General features: G+C 58.4%; 2 protein-coding genes and 1 long non-coding RNA gene across 4 annotated transcripts in view; 2 read left to right on the forward strand and 1 right to left on the reverse strand.

Annotated features, from left to right (window-relative positions):
• The window catches only part of AEBP1 (AE binding protein 1), a 9,577-nt gene extending 4,713 nt beyond the window's left edge, over window positions 1-4,864 (forward strand). The window contains exons 10-21 of the mRNA XM_035026423.1: window positions 453-562; window positions 642-781; window positions 1,024-1,108; window positions 1,209-1,353; window positions 1,615-1,700; window positions 2,023-2,146; window positions 2,372-2,568; window positions 2,693-2,872; window positions 3,086-3,437; window positions 3,515-3,654; window positions 3,757-3,856; window positions 4,020-4,864. Of these exons, the coding sequence (XP_034882314.1) occupies window positions 453-562; window positions 642-781; window positions 1,024-1,108; window positions 1,209-1,353; window positions 1,615-1,700; window positions 2,023-2,146; window positions 2,372-2,568; window positions 2,693-2,872; window positions 3,086-3,437; window positions 3,515-3,654; window positions 3,757-3,856; window positions 4,020-4,657 (2,297 nt within the window). The 3' untranslated portion in view covers window positions 4,658-4,864. The remainder of the gene's footprint in view (window positions 1-452; window positions 563-641; window positions 782-1,023; window positions 1,109-1,208; window positions 1,354-1,614; window positions 1,701-2,022; window positions 2,147-2,371; window positions 2,569-2,692; window positions 2,873-3,085; window positions 3,438-3,514; window positions 3,655-3,756; window positions 3,857-4,019) is intronic.
• A 207-nt stretch (window positions 4,865-5,071) lies between these two features.
• POLD2 (DNA polymerase delta 2, accessory subunit) lies at window positions 5,072-12,387 on the reverse strand. Of its 2 annotated transcripts, none has more exons than XM_035026424.1 (11): window positions 12,082-12,387; window positions 11,060-11,330; window positions 8,319-8,440; window positions 8,015-8,138; window positions 7,671-7,785; window positions 7,311-7,509; window positions 6,959-7,039; window positions 6,658-6,815; window positions 6,303-6,430; window positions 5,779-5,880; window positions 5,072-5,404 (listed from the first exon to the last, which is right to left on the reverse strand). In XM_035026424.1, the coding sequence occupies exons 2-11, from the start codon at window positions 11,277-11,279 to the stop codon at window positions 5,244-5,246; spliced, it is 1,410 nt and encodes a 469-aa protein (XP_034882315.1). In that variant the 5' UTR covers window positions 11,280-11,330; window positions 12,082-12,387; the 3' UTR covers window positions 5,072-5,243. The 2 variants fall into 2 exon arrangements, with proteins under 2 accessions (XP_034882315.1, XP_034882316.1); XM_035026425.1 differs by having other exon boundaries at window positions 5,073-5,404; window positions 11,060-11,224.
• Window positions 12,388-16,477: 4,090 nt separating this feature from the next.
• On the forward strand, window positions 16,478-21,546 carry LOC118024493. Its single transcript, XR_004683123.1, has 3 exons — window positions 16,478-17,376; window positions 18,069-18,290; window positions 19,832-21,546. It is a non-coding gene; the product is annotated as an uncharacterized LOC118024493 (long non-coding RNA).
• The last annotated feature ends 380 nt before the right edge of the window (window positions 21,547-21,926 follow it).

Consider the following 21,926-nt stretch of genomic DNA (forward strand, 5'->3'; position numbering starts at 1 on the left):
ATAATCTAGAGCCACATGTGGGTCCCAAACCTGGAAATCCTGATGATGCTCCAGGCCTCCAGAACCCTTTCTCACCCTTAAATTCTTGGGACCCAGAAGGGACAGGTCCTGGGGTATCTCTGCCCTGGGATTAACCCCAGGGAACAGAACTCACAGCACAAGGCAGGTGTGCAGATGGCCCTGATGCAGATGGTGCCCATAGGGGCTGAGCTCTGGGGCGGCTGTGCCCTTAGTTTCATGTGAGCCCCGTGGCCCTTTGGGGCTGGAGTCATCCGCCCATTCTCCAGATGAGGAAGCTAAGTCCCAGGGAGGGGAAGACAGGCTGGGGGCACAGGTGCTCTGACTCATGCCCCCCGATGTGGGCTCGAGTGGGCTCTGGGCTCCTCGTTCTGGATTTCATGGAGGGAATGCCAGAGCCAGTGGGCCACCAGCCTTGGGTGCCATGTCTCTAGAGTGTCCCCCCATCGGGATGGAGTCCCACCGTATTGAGGACAACCAGATCCGGGCCTCGTCCATGCTGCGGCATGGCCTGGGGGCACAGCGAGGCAGGCTCAACATGCAGGTGGGTGTTGGAATGAGCCCATCTTGCAACTGGGCAGGGGGCTCTGCCACCTGCTCATCCTCCGCACCGCCCCCAACAGGCCGGGGCCACCGAGGATGACTACTATGATGGGGCATGGTGCGCTGAGGATGATGCTCAGAGACAGTGGATCGAGGTAGACACCAGAAGGACCACCAAGTTCACAGGCATCATCACCCAGGGCCGTGACTCCAGCATCCAGTACGTCGGCCAGACTCAGGCACCTAGCGAGGGGTGGATGGCTCCGGGCACAGGACTGCGTCACATGCAGGACGTGCCACCCCCAATCCTCGTGGATGAGCAGATCACCCACCCGTGGCATGTAGCAGGCGTGGGAGCCGCTCCTGCTGCCCGGGACGAGCCCCACACACCCCTGCCAACTCCTGAGTGCCCGGGACCTGGGCAGGGAGAGCAGCCTGCCCTGACCGCCGTTTGCTCCCCAGTGATGACTTCGTGACCTCCTTCTTCGTGGGCTTCAGCAACGACAGCCAGACGTGGACGATGTTCACCAACGGCTACGAGGAAATGGTGGGGGCCCCTGAGCTCGCGGCTCTGCCCCGGCGTCGGGGCTGGGGGTGGGCTCTTGAGGCAGGGGTGGGGGGCTGTTCTGAGGCCGGCCTCTCCCCAGACCTTCCATGGGAACGTGGACAAGGACACGCCCGTGCTGAGCGAGCTCCCGGAGCCAGTGGTGGCCCGCTTCATCCGCGTCTACCCACTCACCTGGAATGGCAGCCTGTGCATGCGCCTGGAGGTGCTAGGGTGTCCCGTGTCTCGTGAGTGCAGGGGGCTGCTGGGCAGCCGGCGGGGGGCAGGGGCTGGCTGGGGGGGGGGGCTGGCCTCGGAGGGGAGGGCTGGCCCGGGGGGAGGGGCTGGTGGGAGGGGGCTGGCCGGAGGGGTGGCTGGCGGGGGCCCGGGGCTGGCCGGGGGGAGGAGCTGGCGGGGGGGGCGCTGGCCGGGAAGGGGAAGGGCTGGCCGGGGTGGGGGCGTGGCTGGCAGGTGGACAGCTCAGGGCCCCGCCCGCCCGCCTTCGGCAGCTGTCCACAGTTACTACGCACAGAACGACGTGGTGACCACTGACAACCTGGACTTCCGGCACCACAGCTACAAGGACATGCGCCAGGTAGGGCGCTTGTCCCTGGGCCGTGGAGGCCTGTCCGGAGGCTGGGGTCAGGGCTCACGGGGAAGCTTGTGTTCAGGGCTCCCATCCCAGACCCAGCCTGCCTGAGAGGGAGGTTGGCCGGCCGTCGCCTCAGGGAAGGGAAACCTCTCTCTCTGGTGCTGGTACCCGAGAGGGGCTGGGTCGCCTGCCGGGGCCTCTCCTACCACAGACGCCTTCCCCATGGAACAGACCAGGGTGCTGGGAGAGGCCTGGCACTCCCTGCATCGAGGGCTGCCTCCATGGGCGGCGGGTTGTGTAATTCAGTGTCCTCTCCCGCGCCCAGCTGATGAAGGTGGTGAACGAGGAGTGCCCCACTATCACCCGCACGTACAGCTTGGGAAAGAGCTCACGCGGGCTCAAGATCTATGCCATGGAGATCTCGGACAACCCCGGAGATCACGAGCTGGGTGAGGGCCCCATAGCCCCCTGGAAGCCTGCCCTCCCTGGCATGGGTTTGAGCAAGGCCCTGGCATTGCAGCTGGTCCCTGTGCCTGTCTCAGGAGCCTCTCTGGGGGTCCCAGTCTGCCTCGCTGGGCCCCACAAGCCTCAGCGGCCCCCATTCCCCCGGGTGTGAGCCAGCGTGGGTCCTTCCTCCGGGGCCCGGGTGGTTGCTGAGGCTCCTGCCCTTGCAGGGGAACCCGAGTTCCGGTACACGGCTGGGATTCACGGCAACGAGGTGCTGGGCAGAGAGCTGCTACTACTTTTTATGCAGTACTTGTGTCGCGAGTACCGGGACGGGAACCCACGTGTGCGCAGCCTGGTGCAGGACACGCGCATCCACCTGGTGCCCTCGCTGAACCCCGACGGCTACGAGGTGGCAGCGCAAACGGTGGGTGGGGGGAGTGGAGGGGTGGGGGGGTGGACGCTGGGCTGGCGGGTGGGAGAGGGGGAGCGGGGCCGGGCCGGGCCAGGGGTGGGGGGCAGGTTGACGCCAACCCCACTGGTTCCTCCAGGGCTCCGAGTTTGGGAACTGGGCGATGGGGCTGTGGACTGAGGAGGGTTTTGACATCTACGAAGACTTCCCAGATCTCAACTCTGTGCTCTGGGGAGCAGAGGAGAGGAAATGGGTCCCCTACCGGGTCCCCAACAATAACCTGCCGATTCCTGAACGCTATCTCTCCCCAGATGCCACGGTGAGGCAGCAGCCTGGCTAGCAGGCCTGGGGGAGCGGCCTGGACCCTGGGGTCCTGTCTGGACTTGGGGGTGGGCGGGCGGGTGACTGAGGCTAGGCGCTGAGCCTGGTGAGGCTTGGGGGCACAGAGGGGGCATGAGTACGGGGGGGGCGGTCCACAAGGAGGGCGATGGTGGAGGCTGTGGCTCAGAGCTCACGCAGTGGCCGTCCCCAGGTGTCCACGGAGGTCCGAGCCATCATTGCCTGGATGGAGAAGAACCCCTTCGTGCTGGGGGCCAACCTGAATGGCGGCGAGCGGCTCGTGTCCTACCCCTACGACATGGCCCGAACGCCCACCCAGGAGCAGCTGCTGGCCGCGGCCATGGCGGCGGCCCGGGGAGAAGACGAGGACGAGTTTTCTGAGGCCCAGGAGACCCCGGACCACGCCATCTTCCGCTGGCTGGCCATCTCCTTCGCCTCTGCCCACCTCACCATGACGGAGCCGTACCGGGGCGGGTGCCAAGCTCAGGACTACACCAGCGGCAGGGGCATCGTCAACGGGGCCAAGTGGAAGCCCCGGTCTGGGAGTAAGTCTGCCTGGGAGGGGCCGGGGGCGCTGTCTGGGGAGCCCGGGGTGACTGCGGCTCTGTCTGCCCCTGCACAGCCATCAACGACTTCAGTTACCTGCACACCAATTGCCTGGAGCTCTCCATTTACCTGGGCTGCGACAAGTTCCCCCACGAGAGCGAGCTGCCCCGAGAGTGGGAGAACAACAAGGAGGCTCTGCTCACCTTCATGGAGCAGGTGGGGGCGGGGGCGCAGGGCTGGGGCCCCGGGGGAACTCACAGCAGCTGCGCCGCGCGGCGGGGCCTGCCTGGGGACACCCGGCCTCGCCTCCCTCTGCAGGTTCACCGTGGCATCAAGGGGGTTGTGACGGACGAGCAGGGCATCCCTATCGCCAATGCCACCATCTCCGTGAGCGGCATTAACCACGGTGTGAAGACAGGTACCTTGCGTGCGCCCGGCCGCCCCTCCTGGCTGAGGGGCGGAGCCAGATCTGTGCGAGGTCTTGGCCAGACGCACCCCCCAGAGGGTCCAGCCGAGGCAGAGGGAGGGCTGGCGGCTGGGAGGGGGCGTCTTGGGCGGCAGCACCCGGCCTCCCTCTGCAGCGAGCGGGGGTGACTACTGGCGCATCCTGAATCCGGGTGAGTACCGCGTGACGGCCCACGCCGAGGGCTACACCCCGAGTGCCAAGACCTGCAACGTGGATTACGACATCGGGGCCACCCAGTGCAACTTCATCCTGGCCCGCTCCAACTGGAAGCGCATCCGCGAGATCATGGCCATGAACGGGAACCGGCCCATCCCGCGCATCGACCCCTCGCGCCCCATGACCCCCCGGCAGCGGCACCTGCAGCGGCGCCGCCTGCAGCACCGTCTGCGCATGCGCGAGCAGATGCGGCTGCGGCGCCTCAACGCCACGGCCACCACCGCGGGCCCCGGCAGCCCCGCGACGCGGGCGCCCCCCACCGCCACGCTGCCCGCCGCCCCCACCCTGCCCCCCGCCCCCACCCCCAGCGCCGGCCGGGGGCCCGGGCACTCGGCGCCCGCGGCCACCGCGGCGGGCTGGGAGGAGTCGGAGACGGAGACGGAGACCTACACGGAGGTGGTGACGGAGTTTGGGACGGAGTTTGGGACACAGCTGGGGCCCGAGGAGGACCAGGAGGAGGAGGTGGTGGTGGTCATGGCCCCAGAGTTCCCTTTCACCACAGCCGAGACCTACACAGTGAACTTCGGGGACTTCTGAGCCCCGAGCCAGCTCAGTGGCCACCAGCACGCGGGAGCCCCCTGCCCTCGGTGTAGCCCGGCCCGGAGGGGCCACGCACAGAGCGACACCGAGGCGCCAGGCTGTGCAGGCAAGCTCCTGCCTGCCTCCGACGGCCCGGCGCGCACACTCCTCAGCCATCTGCCCGTCAGCCGCACCAATAAAGCAAGCTCATGGCAGACGTGTGGCTGAGCACTTGGGGACGGGGAGGAGGGAGAGCGGCATGCCACGCGAGCGGCCCCGGCCCGCGTCAGCTCTGCCTGGGAGCTCAATACCAGCACACCGGTCAGGCTTTTTTAAAAAAGGTTTTATTTATTTCAGAGAGAGAGAGAGAGAGAGCGCAGGGGGAGGGGCAGAGGGAGAGAGAATCTCAAGCAGACTCCGCGCCCAGCACAGAGCCCAACATGGGGCTCAATCTCACGACCCTGAGATCACGACCTGAGCCGAAATCGAGAGTCAGATGCTCAATGGACTGAGCCACCAGGCGCCCCGATCAGGCTTTTACTATAAAGCAAATGCTGCTGCAGGGTCAGTGTTGCACAGAACGGATAGCTGGGGTTTCTGTCAATCAGGGGCCCAGACCCAAGCCCCCCAGGTCCTCGTCCTCTGCCCCAAAGCCCGAGAAGCTGATGGGCTGGCAGGCCAGGCTACGCAGATTCACAAGGCAGGCGGTCTGTGTGGTGCTGAAGTCGGGGACGGCCACCAACAGCACCCTCTGGTCCTCTGGGCCTGCAAAGAAGCCACACAGGCACCCCCCCACACACTTAGGTTCTGGGTGGACCCTGGCTCCAAGGGAAGTCACCAGAAGCAAACAGGATTTCCCCATCAGCCCCGTGGGAGTGGTGGCCACAGAAGCTCCGGAAGGGCCGAGGGCAGCATGAAGGTCAAAGGCTAAGGCCCCGCTGACCAGAGGTGGGTGCTGAGCCTCTGCACAGGTGTGGACCGATCAGCCCCCTGCCCAGACATGCTCAGTCAGCTGGCCACTAGGCCGGCCACCTACCCCACGGGGCTTGGGACTCCAGTGAGGTCTCTGTAAGCCCTGTCCCCAGGACAGAGTCCCTTGTGACAGCCCAGACCCGGGGCCCCCAGAACACAAGACTCACCTAGGAAGATTTTAGAGCCAAACTTGGGGGTGTTCCCGCAAAAGTAGACGTGAGGGCACTCCGGGAAGATGAATGGGTCAGTCTTATAGAAAGGGTAGCAACCTGGAGAAAGCCCACAGCGGCTAGGGCTTCTCAGTTCCGCAAGGCACACGGTCAGGGCGCGGCGCCCTACCCCTGCCCCTCACACGTGCTCTGGCTATGCTGGTAGCAGCCCTGCCTGCTATGACACGGCCCCACGGCCCTGGGGTCAGGTCAGTGTGCCCTGCTGGGTGGGCACTGTGGCAGGGCGCCGGGCTCTGCCCAGCCGGAGCTCCCAATATGCTCCCCGACAAAGGGCCTTGGCTGTAGACAGAGCTAAGACTCCAGAGGAGGTTCCAGAACTATGTCAAGCTTTTGGGTTTTCCCTTAGGTCATGGCAGGACTGGTGAGTGCCAATCCAGGCTGCAAACCCTCTGGGCATCAAGGCCCCGGATTAGGACTCCCTTGGCCCTCTGGCACCACCCCACGTGGCTGAGTCCCATTACCTAGCGTGTCAGGGGCTGTGGGGCTGATGTGACGGACGCGCAGGGTCCACTCCAGGATCTCCAAGTGATCCTCCATGCTACTGTACCGGAAAATGTCACTCACATTTTGTCCTGATGTCCCCAGGAATCTGCAAGGCAAGGCTCAGCTGATCCCCACCCTGGGGGGGCCACTGCCGGTCCTCCCACAGGAGCCAGCCCAGAGCTCACCAGGCACTCATGGTGGGTGTTCCAAGCCGACTCTGAGAAGGAGCCCAGATCTAGTGGGCCCTCTGCAGCCCTGGACCCAACCCTCCCCTCTCAGTGCCACTGAGCACAAGGCCAGGAATCAGACAGGGGTGTGGCTGCAGCTGGCTACCTGACTCCATCGATGGTGGCTTGGTAGGGATTGGTGACCAGCTGGAGGGTGGAGTAGGCAGTGGCCAGTGGGAACATGCAGGGGTGCAGGGGTTGCTGGGGGAGCGTGTAGTTGGTTGGGTCAAATTCGCCTGGCATCACGTCCACGGGTACCGACGCCTGGAGGGCACAGGGGCAGGGGAGCTTGCAGGGCCCGGTGCCCTCCAGATCCCCCTTCCTCCCGTTCCCTGGCCCGCCTTCCGGTGCCCGCTGCCGCTTGGCAGACTCCAATCTCATCATCGGCCAGCCCCCAGCTCGCTCACGCTCAGCTGCAGGAGGATCTCATCCAGCATTTTGACCGCCTCCACGCTGGCTGCCTGGGTTTTCTTGGTTAAGTACTTGGCCTGGGGATAGAAGTCCGTAGGCTGTCAGGCCCCAAGGCAGGCTCAGAGCAAAGGGACACTTTGAGCCCCGGCCGGACGGCAGAGAGCGGAGCCCCACTGCACGGGGATGGTAGGAGTTCTGTGCCACGGCCCCCACCGCCCTCAGAAAGCAGGGCCGGAGCAGAGACCCCAGCAGCGCCGCGGGGCACTGGCCACCAGACACTCGAGACCCCGCCTCTCCCTGGGGAAGGAGGGGCTCGAAAGAGGGCGGGTGGGCGGGCGGGGGCCATACCTTGTTGATGGAATCTCTGCTCTGGGTGTTGTAGCTCAGGAGGTTCCCAGCGAGGATGACCCGGGACACGTGGGCGGCGCTGCACTGCTCCCCCTCGTCCCCCAGCTGCCCTGTCACCACGTCCACCAGCAGCTGGGTGCCCAGCAGGCTCTCGCCCCCGCCTCCACCCAGGCCCAGACCAGACACCAGCAGCACAAACCTGCAGGAGAAGTCGGGGTCCTCCTGGGTGCCGAGAAAGCAGGTGTCCCCCCGCTGCCCCCACCCGGCCACTGGCGGAGCTCTGCCCCGGTCACAGGTGAGCAGGGGACATGGAGCCCAGCAACTGTGACTCCCCGGGGCCGCTGGGCGCCTGCTCCTCACCTGTCTGTGTCAAGGGGGGGTGCGGGCTTCTGAGGAGCCAGCTCTGCAAAGCAGTGGTCCTCCACCAGGAACTTCCCGCTGTCTCTCACAGAGCCGAGCACGGCCAGCACTGTCCCTGGGGAAGCAGCAGTGTCAGGCTGCAGGAGGGAGGCCTGAGAGGCTGCCATCTCCTTTCAGGCACCCCCAAAGCAGAACCAGCCAGTTCTCTTCTGCCTCACTTAGGACTCGGGGCCAAGGGTCTGCTTCCTGCCTCCCTGGGCCTCACACACTGCCCGACCCTGCACCCACCGCTCTGGGGATGTAGGGAGGCAGCAGCTCCAGGCACGGGCCGCCCCGCCCCCCACCTGTGACCAGCTTTGATGCGTCAATGCTGCCTTCTAGTTTGATGCGCTGCAGTTCGTCTTCCAAGATCAGCTCGTCATCGGGGTGGATGTACTTGCTCCGAGGAGGCTGGGGGAGCAGGTTGTGCTGGAAGACGGAGACTGGGGGGAGTCTTGGGGCCAGAGGCTGGGTCCTAAGGCTCCCAGGCCCCATCAGCAAGATGGCACTGCAGCCCCCAGCCCCCCGGGGACAGAGGCCCAGCTCTGATTCCCTGGGCATACGGCTGGTGGTCCCATCGGTGCCCCCAAGGCAGCGTGCCGGCCTCACCTCTTCGCTGATCTCCCGGAGGATGGAGGGCTGGAGCGGCATGGCCTTGAAGAGGGTCCCCACCACACAGCACTTCTCCCCAGGCTGCAGCTCACACAGCTTCTTTACCTGGACTCCATCACCTGGGCATAACGGGCACGAGCTCAGGGACCCAGCGGCCTCCCCCCCACCCCGGGACAGGGCACAGGCCTCCCCGCGCACCGCAGCTCATGGGCCGGGCCTCTGGGGGGAAGGAGAACATCAAGTACAGGGACCCCCCCAACTCGAGCAGACTCGGCGCCAGGAGGATAGAGGGATGTGGCCGGGCCCTTGCATCCGAGGTCCTTGTAAGAAAGGCAGACACGCAGAGACAGGGGCGCGGGCAGCCGCCAGAACCTGGGAGAGCCGAGGAAAATGTGCTCCTGGCCGGCCGACACCTGCATTCAGACCTCTGGTCTCCAGAACGGACAGAGAATACGGTTCTGGCGTATTAAGCTGCTCGGTTTGTGACTTTATTGTCTCTGACAGCAAAGAACAACCAGGAAACCGATAGAGTATTATGTCACTTACACCGAAATCGTAACACTCACTCTTAGAAAGAAGTACCCTGCCCTAAAAACCGGAGAGTGGCGCGGTGTGCAGGGCTCACCCAGGCAGACCAGAGGAAGGAGCACAAGTCCCAGAAGGCCTGTGGGTTTGTCAGTAAAGAGCCGGAGCCTGAGAAAAATGCTGCCAGGACCTGATGGGATAATGGGGCCGCAGGACCAGCCCCTTCCAGAGCCCAGCTGCCCCTTCTGCCCTGGAATAACCGAGAACATTCCACAGATATACACCCTGGGAAGTGGAGGCTAGTAGTTCAAAACGAGATAAGGAGGGCGCCAGCAGCAGGGAGAAATGCCAGGCACCCAGGGAAACAGCAGACTCCAGAGCTGAGCCCCCTCTCAACCCCTGGGGGCCGTGCCGAGCACTGGCCGTGAAACTCATCCGTGCCTGCCCACCCGCAGGGTAGACGCTACTGCCCCACCACATGCTGAGGCAGCAGAGGCACAGAGAGGTTAAGTGGCACGCCCAAGGTTGCACAGCTGGGATCTACCGTGCACACCCAAGCACCAGGCAGAACCACACATCCCTGCGTCGAGGGCAGGACATCTGTCCAGCTGGACGGCGAGCAGACATCGGGCCAGGCACCAGCATCGAGTGCACAGCACGGCCCATCCTCCCCCTCACCAAGCTTACGACCCAGAGGGTGAGAGACGACAGTAGTCAACAAGGGGTCAGCCACTGTGACAAGTGCCACGGACACATGGGAGCCGAGGCAGAAGGTAGGAGAAAGCCCCGGTGGCTGACATGGGCTCTCGAAGCACGTGACATTTAAGCTGAGGTCATGAGGGAAGACGGGGAAAGAGCGTGCCAGGCGAAGGGAATGCCAGCAAGAAAAGGCTTCGCGTGTTCAGGGAGCTCAAGAGAGAGACACACGAGTCCCAAGGCTGAACTCTGGTCGGAAAGCCTGGCCACGCAGGGAATCCACTCGCAGGCGTCCCGGGAGAGGCCAGCATCCACCGCCAGGCCGGCGAGCAGACAGCGGTGCCGCCGTCCACCGCCCAGCCGAGGCTGCATTCATTAGAGGCCACCTTCTGACCTCCTGACCCGTCTGCGAGCAGACCGAGGGCTGTGTTTCTGTCACTGCACAGATGTCAGTCAGCAGCGGTGGTGACTGCAGGAGAAACCCGCACCAGAGCGGTGCTGTCGTAAAGGACCTAAACGGAGGCAGTGACACGGGGCCCGAGGAGGGGGTCCCCAAGAGCTTCAAGGAAAGCGAGGAAAGGCCACTGGGAGCCACAGGAAGGAGACCCCATTACGTGGCAGAGGACACACGAACAGCACTAGGGACCCGAGACATCCCTAACAGATCTGATGGTCTAGTTCTCCTTGTTGCTCGTAATGAAACCAGAGTCGATCCCGTCGGCTCGGTGGGACGGGCCTGAGCGCCACTGCTCCCCGCAGCAGAGACCGGAGCTGGGACCACGAAGGCCGGGGATGGATGGCTAGGACACAGTCCCACCTGTAAACATCTCAGATGAACTGAAAGCGGCCCGGCCTGGAAAGCCACTCTGATCCACGGTAAGACTGAGGAATGCGGCCCCGCCCGAAAGCTGAAGCTGTTCGCCGCTAGGAATAATGTAACTGCAGGACAGGTCGCAGACCAAGTGGGGAAGAAGGAAGATGCGCCCTGCCCAGGCCCCTGGGTTAGGAAAGACAGAAGAGCCCACGGGACAGGAGATTCACGCCCAATCAGCACGGAGGGCGCAGACTCACAGGGAGCCCCCCTGAGGGGGGAGGTGCGTCTTCACGGACCTGGGCTCCCAGTGCCGGGTACCTGGTCTGCTGCACTGAGACACAGGATGGCCACACGTGGGCAAACAAGCACATAACCTGCACTCCAGGCGGGGAACATCCCTACACCAGAGAGATGATCACTGCTCCCACCAGAACGAAGCCCCACCCCAACCGAGCCTCTGAACTAAACCTCCCCTTAAAGCCACCTGTTCCTTAATTTAACCCTTGTAACTACCTGAAGAAGCTGAGGCACAGAGGTTGACTTTCCCAAGATAACCGGGAAATGGGGTAAACTAAAGAAGGTTCCAGCTGTACCTGGTCGCTCATATGACATTTCTAACGTCCCTCCCCCCCCCCCCCCCCCCCCCGCCCCAGTCCCTTCTGGGCTGGTGGGGAGGAAGCACTTCCCGAAACACATCACTTACCCCAGTGCTGCTCGGCCCGGCTCACCAGGAAGGGCCTCATTTGGAGGAGGCGGGTAGCATAAATGTGGGCGTACTGCCGGCTGAAGTTGCGCTCCCCGAGCCTGAAGGGCTGGGAGGAGTTGGTGTACGTGGACACGGGCACCCGGGCAAAGGTGGCATTGCTGGCTGATGGTGGGGAGAGGAGAGTGTGGGCCCTCTGGGCAGCCTGCTCCGAAAACATGGCTGTGCTACACGTGTGCAGACCCCTGTGCTCGGGCCCAGGAGGCGGTCACTGTGAAAACACAGATGCAGCCTTGCAGCCCCTGCCCAGCCCACGGCTTTCCCGCCGTGTCTCCCCTACACCTGCCTGCGTGGGAGGAGGATGGCACAGCTGCAGCCCACCCCAGACATGGTTCAGACAGCACCTCACCGCTGCTGGATCCCAGCGGGTCGCCATGTCATGCTCCTCCAAAGACGGAGGCAAGGAAAGCTGGGGAATGCTGCTCTCAGCTGAGGATCTCCTAAACCCTCTCCGAACCACGCATCCGTTGCCTGCCTCACACCTCTACCTGGACAACTACCTGGCTCTCAAGTCCCACATGCCATCTGCCCCCAGCACCCGCCCCATCTCAGGTACGAGGCCAGCCTTACATAAGCTACCAGAAAATAATACGCCTATTTTAAACAAAAATGAAACAAAATCTACACCAGCCACTCCTCTGCTGAACAGGCTCCCCATTTCCGTGACTGAAACCCCAAGTCCCTACAACGGCCTGAGATCTGCCCCAGCTCTTCTCCCGGGTTCCTGCCCGCACGTTGCAGACTCGCTGGCCCCCCATTCCCCGCTCTTTGCTCACACCTCACTGTCAACCCTGCCTGGCGCTTCTACGTCTCCCACTCTGATTTCCGTGGCATTGACTAGGAACCTATTGTGAGTTTACGGCCCGCCCCCGGTGGCTGGGACACGGCTCCCGGACTGCAGCGGCCCGGGCCGCCACCGGACGGTCGGCAGCGCGCCGCTCAGTCTCTCCTCTTCCGTGTACCTTTTCAGCGCGGCCGCCAGGCGCTTGGACCCTGGTTCCGCCGCACGGCTCTGGGCCACGGCGGAACCTGAACTAACTTCCGGCCCGAACGTGCGGAGCCGGGCCGCGGCCCCGGAAGGAGCCCCGCCGGCCCCGGCCCGCGCTCTGGCTTCGGCTCGGCGCGTGCAGCACGGAGCCTGCGAGACGCCGCCCAGCCCGCCGCCACGCGCGGACACCGGTGGGAGCCCCAGCCCTGGCGCCGCCGCCGCCACGCGGGTCCCGGGACGCAGGACCTCAGCCACCGAGCCCCGCGCCGCCAGTCTCCCTCCGCCTCCCGCCAATCCACGCGCGCCCCCGCCCACCTCCGCGCTCCGCCTCTCGCCCGTGCCCGCCCATCACCGCCTCGACCAATCGACGAGCTGCCCGCTCCGTCCATCACCGCGGGGCCCGCCCGCCGCCGCGCCCCTCCGCCCGCCAATCCGCGCGCGTCGCCCCGCCCGCCTCCTCTCACTGAATCCCGCCAATCTGCGCGCGCCGCCCCGCCCACCTCCGCGCCCCGCCTCCCGCGCGGCACACCCCGCCCGCCTCCGCCTCCAGCCAATCCGCGAGCGCCCCGCCTCTGGACGCGCCCCGGGTTTCCCGGACTACGCGGGGCCCGCGGGGGCCGTGGGACTCGCGCGCTTGCGGGTGTCGAGGCGCGTGCCTGAGGTCAGCCCGCGGAGGGCCGGGCCCGGGACTGGGATCCCGGACGGCGGAGCCGCGCTTAGGAGTAGGGTCCGTGTCAGGGACGCGGACGGGGTGTGGCCCAGCCTCCACCCGGGCCTCCCGCATCCTCCATGCGCGCCGCCCCCGCTGCGGAGTGCGCTCTCCCGCGCAGGCTCTGAGGCCCCGAGCCCCGAGGCGAGCCCGGGCGCCCTCGCAGCCGGCGGGGGGGGGGGGGCCTGTCGCACGCGCGGCGCGTCATTTCGCGCGCGCCGCTTCCGGTGCTGGGCCGCGTCTCCACGACGACGGGGGTCGTGACGTCGGTGGCAGCCGAGAGCTTGGCGGCCGGGGGCGCCTCCGGCTCCCGCAGCCCCATGAGGACGCGGCAGGCGGCGGGGGGCCCCGGGGCGGGCGGAGCCGCAGGGACCCCGCCGTCTGTCCGGGCGGGGGGTGAGTGCCGGGGTCCCCCGCTCGCCCCCCGCCGCCGCCGCCGCCGCCGCTGCGCCCTGGACGGAGGACATTCCGGGGACCGTGCCGTCGCGACCGTGCAGGGCCGGCCCGCAGCCCTTCCCCTCCCTGCCGTCCGGCTGCCCGCCACCTGCAAGTGCGGACTGCGCACGGCAGGAGACGAACCCCGATGTGTTCTCTCCACGTGAAACCCAAGATGTTCCTAAATGTGTAGATGACCGGAGGGCTCGGGGCTCCCGGCAGGCCTTGCGGCCTTACGGGGTGGGGCTCCTTAGAATAAGTGCGTTTCCAGGAAGGCCGGGGCTGGGCGGACCCGAGTGGCAGGGAGAGGGCCGTTCGTGATGCTCACTAACGTGTTTTTCTTTCTCGTGGTAAAATCTGTACGACGTAAGACGTACCATTTGAACCATCTGAGGTACACAGCTTGGTGGCCCTCAGTGCATTCGGTGTTGTGCAGCCATCCCCCCCGTCGTCTCTCCATCTGTCCACGCTGAAGCTGCACCTGTTACACCGCCCCCACCCCCCCCAGCGCCTGTCAATCCCAGGCTTCCTTCTGTCTCTGTGCATTTGCCTGTTCCAGGTACCTCGCAGAAGGGGAAGCATACAGTATTTGTTTCTTTGTATCTGGTTTATTTCACTTAATATCGTCCAGGTACATCCAAACTGTACCACGTGTCAGAACTTACTTCTTTTTTAGGAGCCAGTAATACCTCATTGTTCATACGTACCACATCTGTGTATCTATTCAGTCCATCAGTGGAGGTTTAGCTTGTTTCCATCTTGAGGCTATCATGAATAATGCTGCTTTTTTTTTTTTTAAAGATTTTATTTATTTATTTGAGAGAGAGAATGAGAGAGAGCACATGAGAGGGGGGAGGGTCAGAGGGAGAAGCAGACTCCCTGCCAAGCAGGGAGCCTGATGCGGGACTCTATCCCGGGACTCCAGGATCATGACCCCAGCCAAAGGCAGTCGCTTAACCAACTGAGCCACCCAGGCGCCCTGTACAAAAATATTTTCAAGATAGGTAAGGCTTCATACTGAGAATCATGTATTTACTCCTAGTTTGTTATGGTTCTTTGCTTTTTTTTTTTTTTTAAGATTTTATTTATTTATATGAGAGAGAGAATGAGAGACAGAGAGCACGAGAGGGGAGAGGGTCAGAGGGAGAAGCAGACTCCCCGCTGAGCAGGGAGCCCGATGCGGGACTCGATCCCGGGACTCCAGGATCATGACCTGAGCCGAAGGCAGTCGCTTAACCAACTGAGCCACCCAGGCGCCCAATAATGCTGCTTTGAATGTGGGTGTCGAGGCCTCGGTTTCAGATCTTTGGGGTATATACCTAGAAGTGGAATTGTGGGGCAAATGGTAAGTCCATGGTTAATTTTCTGAGGAGCGGCCACGCTTGCCCTCAGCAGCTGCACCGTTTAACATTCCCACCAACAGTGCAGAAGGCTTTCAGTTTCTCCACATCCTCTCCAACACTTGGTCTTCTCCGGTTTTTTGATAGTGGCCGTCCTAATGGGTGTGAGGTGCCGCCTCAGTTGGTTTTTATTTTCATTTCCCTGGTAATTAGTGATGTTGGACATCTTTTCATGTGCTTGTTGGCCATCTGTGTATCTTTGAAGAAATTCTCATTCAAGTTCTGTGCCCATGTTTTAATTGGGTTATGTTTTTGTTTTTTTAATTCTAGGAGTGCTTTATATATTCCAGATATCAATCCCTTGTCAGATATGTAATTTGCAGATGTTTTCTTCCATTCCATGGGTTGCATTTTACTCTGTTGACACTGTCCTGTGATGCACACAGTTTTCATTTTGATGAAATCCAATCATACTCTGTTCTTTTTTGGCCTCCTGTGCCTTTGGTGTCATATCCAAAAAGCCACTGCCAAATCCAATGTCGTAAAGTTTGCCCCTTGTGGTTTCTTCTTCTCAGAGTTTTATAGTTGTAGCTCTTAGGTGTAGGTCTTTGATCCCTGTAGGATTAATTTTTGTATATGGCCTTAGGTGTAAGGGTTTAACCTCATTTTTTTTGCATGTAGATATCCAGTTTTCCCAATGCCGTGTTTTGGAAAGACTGTCCTTTTCTCATTGAATAGTCTTGACATCCTTGTCAAAAAATCATTTGACCACACATGCAAAAGTTTATTTATGGGCTGTCTGTTACACTGGCCTGTATGTCTGTCTTTATGCCAGTACCACAGTGTTTTGATTATTGCAGCTTTGTTGTAGATTTTGAAATCAGAAAGTGTGAGTCCAGTCTTCCCACTTTGTTCTTTTTTAGGATTCGGGGTCCCTTGAGATTCCACGTAAATCTTAGGAAGGATTTTTTTCCATTTCTGCAAAAAAAATATCATTAGGGTTTTGATAGGGATTGCATTTAATCTGTAGATCACTTTGAGTAGTACTGACACCTTAACAATATTAAATCTTCCAATCCATGAACATGGAATGTCTTTCCAGTTATGTCTTTAGTTGTTGCTTTTTTCCTTCAGCTGAGACAGCAGAAGAGATGATTTATTGTACACGTGTTACATTCGGCCCCAAATGAAAACAGATTTAGTCCTGAAAGTCACAGGTCCAGGGCAAAGGACCAAAAGGGACTGTTTTGGTATGAACAAGGTGGGCCTCTGAAAGGTGGTTATTGCAGTCAGATGGTGATGGATGTCCTAGATTCATTGACTCAAGCTCTAGAAAGTAGGCGTGCGGTCCACTGATTGGTACCAGCGTCCCTGGCCTCTGGCTTTCCTTGTTTCCACTCCTGTGGCTTCCATGGGTGCACAAGCTAGCAGTTTACTTGGACCTTGGCCTCCTCTTTCTTCTTTTTCTTCTCATACTGAGTGTTTGCCTCTTCCTCCACTTGGCTGGCATGGCGTGGAGGTTTTCAAGAAGATGGTGCTGAGGCTGAGAGAGCCTCTATTGTTTTCAGCAATGCATTTTCGTTTTCAGTGCGCAAGTGTTTTGCATCCTTGGTTATGCTAATTCCTAAGTATTTTATTCTTTTTGATGCTATGTAAATGGATTTTTAAATTTTCATTTTCAGATTGTTTATTGTTAGTGTATAGAAATGCACCTGATTTTTGTATGTTGATTTTTTGTGTATCTTGCAACCTACTATGCTGAATTCATTTATTAATTCTCATGTGTGTGTGTGTGTTTGTCTTTAGTGGAATTATTAGGGTTTTCTACATATAAGATCATGTAATATGCAAGAAGAGCATTTTATTTCTTCCTTTCCGATTTGGAAGCCTTTTATTTCCTTTTCTTACCTACTTGCTCTGGCTAGGATTTCCAGTTCTATGTTGGTGAAAGCAGGCATCTTCATCTTCTTGATTTTAGAGGAAAAGCTTTAAGTCTTTTACCATTGAGTTTGATGTTGGCTGTGGGTTTTCCATATCTGTATTTTAGTATCCAAGGTACTTTTCTTCTACTCTTAGTTTGTTGACTGTGGGTTTTTTTTTCTTCACATGAAAGGATGTTGAATTTTGTCAAATACTTTTTCTGCATCAATTGTGGTCTTTTTTTTTTTTTTTCTGTTAATGTGGTGTATTACAGTGATTGGTTTTCATATATCCAACCATTCTTGCATTTCAGAAATAAATCCCACTTGATGGATTTCTGAACCATTTGGAATTACAAACCAAGGTTACAGTAAGACTAGCTGAGCTGGAAGGACACACTCCTCTGTGTTTCTCCTTTATCCCACATTCACAATACTTCTGACATAAAATGTGTGGGTTTTCCACACATTAAGCAATTCTCTGTGACACCAGCTGAGTGTCCCATAAGGCACTTCAATTCTGACATCATCTACCTGGGGTTACTGTCAGATCTCACAAGGAAGGGCTCAGACCCACAAGACCGCCCCCACCTCAGCTGCCAATCTCAAGTTCCAGCTGTAACCTTTACTTCTGACCAAAGAGCTATAAATCAGAGTTCCCACAACCCTGAACCTTGGGTTTCATAATTTGCTAGAATGGCTCATAGAACTCAGGGAAACACTTAAGTCTACCATTTTATCATCCAAAAGAATATGGCAAAGGAGACAGATGAACAGCCAAATGAAGAGATATGTAGAATGAAGTCAGGAAAGATCATGAGCCTCAGGAGCTTGAAGTTGTGAAGTTGGCCTGTGTCACCCTCCTGGTACGTGAATATACTCATTGACCTCAAAGCTCTCCCAACCCCATATGTTAGGGATTTTTATGGCGACTTTATCCCGTAGTCATGATCAATCATTAGCTCACTCTCTAGCCCCACTCCCCGTCTCAGAGGTTGGGGGTGGGCAGGGCTGAACACTCTATGCTCCTAATCATGGCTTGATCTTTCTGGTGACCAGCCCTCCCCCTAAAGCCATCTAGGAGCCCACTCAGAATCCCCTTATTAGAACAAAAGACATTCCTTTCACCCAGGAAATTCCAAGAGATTTAGGAACTCTGTGTCAGGAACTGGCATCCTGAGGCCAAATAGTAGAACAAAATATGTTCCCGGTGCTCTCATTACTCAGGAAATTACAAGGGTTTTAGGAGCTCTGTGTCAGCAGTCAGGGGCAGAAACCAACATATATATTCTCTGTTATTTCACACTAGCTTTTATAATTGTCCATGTATTTTTACCTTTACTGGAAATTTATTTCTTCCTTTGGCTTTGAGTTACTGTCCAGTGTCCTTTCATTTTCTACCCAAAGGACTTCCTTGAGCATCTCTTGCAGGGAAGACCTAGTGAAGAACTCTCAGCTTTTGTTTATCTGGGAATGTCTTCATTTTCCCCTCATTTTTGAAGGACAGTTTTCCAGAGGTAAGATTCTCAACTGACAGTTTTTTTTTTTTTTCTTTTAGCACATGAATGTATCAGCCCACTACCTTCTGGCCTCCAAGGTTTCTGCACCAGATGGCGTGCAGGGCGCTTTCTTTCGATGCATCCCCTGAATCCAAGGGTCTGTCCCCTGGAGTGTGTCCACACAAGGCTGGGTAGCAGATCCTGATAAGGGTCTTTCCAGGGAGGTTGAAGAGTCTTTCTAGAGGTGTCTCTTCCAACAAACGAGATCTCCAGGTTGCAAGGTGTGGTGCTCCACGTCACTGTGTCCCAGGGACGCACTGAACGGTGCTCCCCCAAAGCAGGACTATTTTAATCGGAGTAGTTAGGCCTTTACCATATTAAACATAGCTCCTTTTTTATCAACTGTGGGTCAGAGGACGTGTGTAAGTGTGTACTGGATGCCCCGTGACTGCCTCGAAGTGTGAGAATCTGTGAGCTCCCAAGGGGGTGGACCCGAGATGTAGAGGCCCACAGCCATGCTCTATGAGGCCAAGGTATTTGGAAGGTCTTTACGAGTTTTGCCACTTGAGACCTAACAGTGCTGTTAGCGTTGATTAACCCTGAGGACTGAGACCGGTATGCGCAGTGGAAGTATTGTAGAGTCAGTCAGACTGCTCGGGCTTGCCTGTGGGTTCCCAGAGAACCAGAAAGTGTGAGGGGGGCTCCCTAGGTTGGGGATAATCTTTTCTAACAGAATTTTATTTATTTATTTATTTATTTTTTTTTTAAAGATTTTATTTATTTATTTGAGACAGAGAGAATGAGAGACAGAGAGCATGAGAGGGAGGAGGGGCAGAGGGAGAAGCAGACTCCCTGCCAAGCAGGAAGCCCGATGCGGGACTCGATCCCAGGACTCCAGGATCATGACCTGAGCCGAAGGCAGTCGCTCAACCAACTGAGCCACCCAGGCGCCCCTATTTATTTATTTTTTTAAAGATTTTATTTATTTGACATACAGAGAGAGACAGCAAGAGAGGGAACACAGGCAGGGGGAGCGGGAGAGGGAGAAGCAGGCTCCTGGCTGAGCAGGGAGCCCGATGTGGGGCTCGATCCCGGCACTCCGGGATTATGACCTGAGCCGAAGGCAGATGCTTAACGACTGAGCCACCCAGGTGCCCCTCTAACAGAATTTTAACCACAGAAGAGGTGTTGGCCTATCTACAAGAGGAAGCTTTGGTCCAGCGAGAAAGCAAAGGAAACGTGACTAACACATATTGATATCCATGAGATGGGAAAGCTGTATGAGGCTCATTCATATGAACTGGTTTCTCTGGATTTATACTTCGGGCAGCTGGGACAAACGAGGAAGGCACTTGTGGCCTTATTCATATTTGCACACCGATGTCGTTTCATGAATGCTACCATTTTGTCAGTAGGCCAATGGTTTAATGCATGTACAGTGGTAAGTAGTGGGAATTGTAGAGTTTCTGGTAGGGCCAGGTTGTTATTTGGCCTAAACCAGAGTTCTCTCTTTATGGATCCAAAAATTATTAGATTTCCAAGATTGTTTTTCCTTTCTTGGGACCAGTTGTTGGGCCTCTCTTGTCAGTTTTTCCAAATTATCATTTGGGAGGATGTCTCTTTGGACCGCAACAGAGATTTGGCTTGAGAGCAGTGTTTCTGGCAGAAATATCAGTGGGGTGGTTTACTCCAGCCTCCAGGGAGTCAAGTCTGGGACGCCCGGGAACCTTAATGTCAGCCAGAGCAGCAGAAGTGTGGTAGCTAATAAGCTTTGGACACAGGAGCCTTTTTTCTCTCCCCCCCCCCCCCCCCCCCAGTGCAGGGCTTGAACCCACAACCCTGAGATCAAAACCTGAGCTGAGATCAAGAGTCAGACCCTCAACCGACTGAGCCACCAGGCTCCCCCAGAGGAACCATTTTTAATCTTACCCCATTGGAGGTAAGGACGCCTTGAACTTTCCATAATGTTCCAGAGTCCTGAGCCCAGAGGCATGCCAGCCATCAGTATAAATGTCTGCAGCCTTGCGCTTGGCCAAGCGCAAGCTCAGGTGGGAATGCCGGGCTGGAGTAGCCAATGGTTCTTCTCCGTGACTTCGGGAAGAAGTTGCAGTAGCACGATACTGACCGTTTTCATCCTTTAAATAAGAACCACCAGCAAATCCTCAAGCACCTGCCTTGGTTGGAGGAGTTTTCTGTCAGTTGTCACAGGGATTCAACATTAAGCAGCTGTGAAGGGTTTCATCTGGATCCAGATGTCCTTGTTTCAGGATCAGATGCTCTAGGCATCAAAACCGAGTCTGAGCAAACTACACTTTTTCTTTGGAGACTGTAGGTCCCTTTCAGGCCAAACGTTTTGACAGGGGGAGGCTGCCTTCCTGTGAAGAGGTCCAAGCAGGGAGCAGAAGGGCAAGTCATCTACACATCGTAACCAAGTCGAGGCTGCGGGAAACTGTGTGTCATCCGAATCAGCCTTTGAAGGACCCTCCGTGTCACCCTGGGGCATGACTGCCCAGCTATCCTGCTGTTCTTCCCAAGTGGAGGCAGAAAGACACTGGCTGTCCTTACCGAGTGGAGTACTAACCATGCACCCCATAGGTCAATTACGCGGAAACTTTGCTTTCAGTGGGAACGCGTGGGAGTTAGGAACAACAGGGTCCTGAGGGGTAACGCCGTTACTTACTGCTCAGAGGTCCTGGCCATTGGGTTCCCTCCCAGGTAAAGTAGGGCTATGACTAGTACAGGGGATCGTGAGGCCCTGAGCCTCAAAATTCTGTATCCTGGGCTGGATGCTCCGAAGGGCTTCTTTATTTATAGGGCATTGGTTAATTCTAGGGAGAGGTTTGGAGGGATCTATCTGAATCTTGTTGGGAGGTGCACTGTGCATTTTATCAATAGCAGTTGAGGATTTTGCCCAGAAAGAGGCTGGTAGCTGATCCAACAGGAATAAATGATCGGTGTCCCCAGACTCAGCTGTGGTCCCGCCAGAGACCGCAAACAAAAGACATCAGAGGGTCATTTAATTCCGCTGGTTGGCTATTCTGATCGCTGCTGTCAGATTCCGGAATTATCTTCGCCTTCGGGGAGAAAGAAATTCTGGCACGATACTTCTCTAGGGAATCTTAACCCCGTAAACGAGTAGGGGCAGAGGGATTGAGGAGAAAAGAGTGAGTACCTCTCAAAGGGAATAGGTTCAGAGGCGGGAACCTGTTGAGATTGGTTGGAGACCCCCACTACTTGGACCGGTTTGGTGCTCTGAGGGGCTGCTTTGCAGCCGAGGGCTGGGCCCTGAGAACATAGGTCCTGTGTCACCAAGGACAGAGAGAGATTCACTCCCAATTTGGAGAGGGGTTTCTCCAAGCCAGTTAGGAGTCAGGATTGGGAGGAGGTCTCTGTGTCCCTCTGGGAGCAATGGCCACCGCCGTCCCGTCACCTGTGGCCCAGCGCAGGGTCCCCATCTCCTGAGCGGGCCCCAGCAAAGGGGGCTGTGGGTGGAGGAACTCGAGGTGGTCCAGACCAGTAAGCCCTGGCATGGGCCAGCGGGACGGGGCAGCAGCTGGCTGCACTGGGGAGAGGGGCGCAGGAAGGGAGGAGGAGGAAGCAGGGGAGTGAGGAGGGGGCCCGGGGAGAGGGATGGTGGAGGTGTTGCTGACGCCAAGCAGGGCAGGCCAGGGTGACTAAGTTCTATTTTGGGGCGGTGTGGCTATGTCAGCAGCATAGCTCTGTGGGGCCGGTCCCCAGATGGCGAGGAGGGCCGGCAGCAGGCGGGAGGTCAGAGGCTGTTCCAGGCCCTGGGGCGCAGTGGGATGGGGGCGGAGGGGAGAGGAATTGGCAGGCGTCTCTCCTCCCTGCAGCCACCCCCTAAGGGGCAGGGCGCAGACCGCCTCGGGCAGCAGGCTCTGTGGACCCACAGAGTCCAC

The sequence above is a fragment of the Mirounga leonina genome, unplaced genomic scaffold, assembly GCF_011800145.1.
Source record: "Mirounga leonina isolate KUSES-001 unplaced genomic scaffold, KU_Mleo_1.0 Mir_199, whole genome shotgun sequence".
Lineage (NCBI taxonomy): Eukaryota > Metazoa > Chordata > Mammalia > Carnivora > Phocidae > Mirounga > Mirounga leonina.

Excerpts from the sequence above, each read along its gene's own strand:
- POLD2 (XM_035026424.1), bottom strand. The coding sequence starts at position 11,279 with ATGTTTTCGGAGCAGGCTGCCCAGAGGGCCCACACTCTCCTCTCCCCA. Across the intron at positions 7,510-7,670 it reads CCCCCCCTTGACACAGACAG|GTTTGTGCTGCTGGTGTCTG; the intron begins GTGAGGAGCAGG and ends CTTCTCCTGCAG. Across the intron at positions 5,881-6,302 it reads CACAGCCCCTGACACGCTAG|GTTGCTACCCTTTCTATAAG; the intron begins GTAATGGGACTC and ends GGCTTTCTCCAG.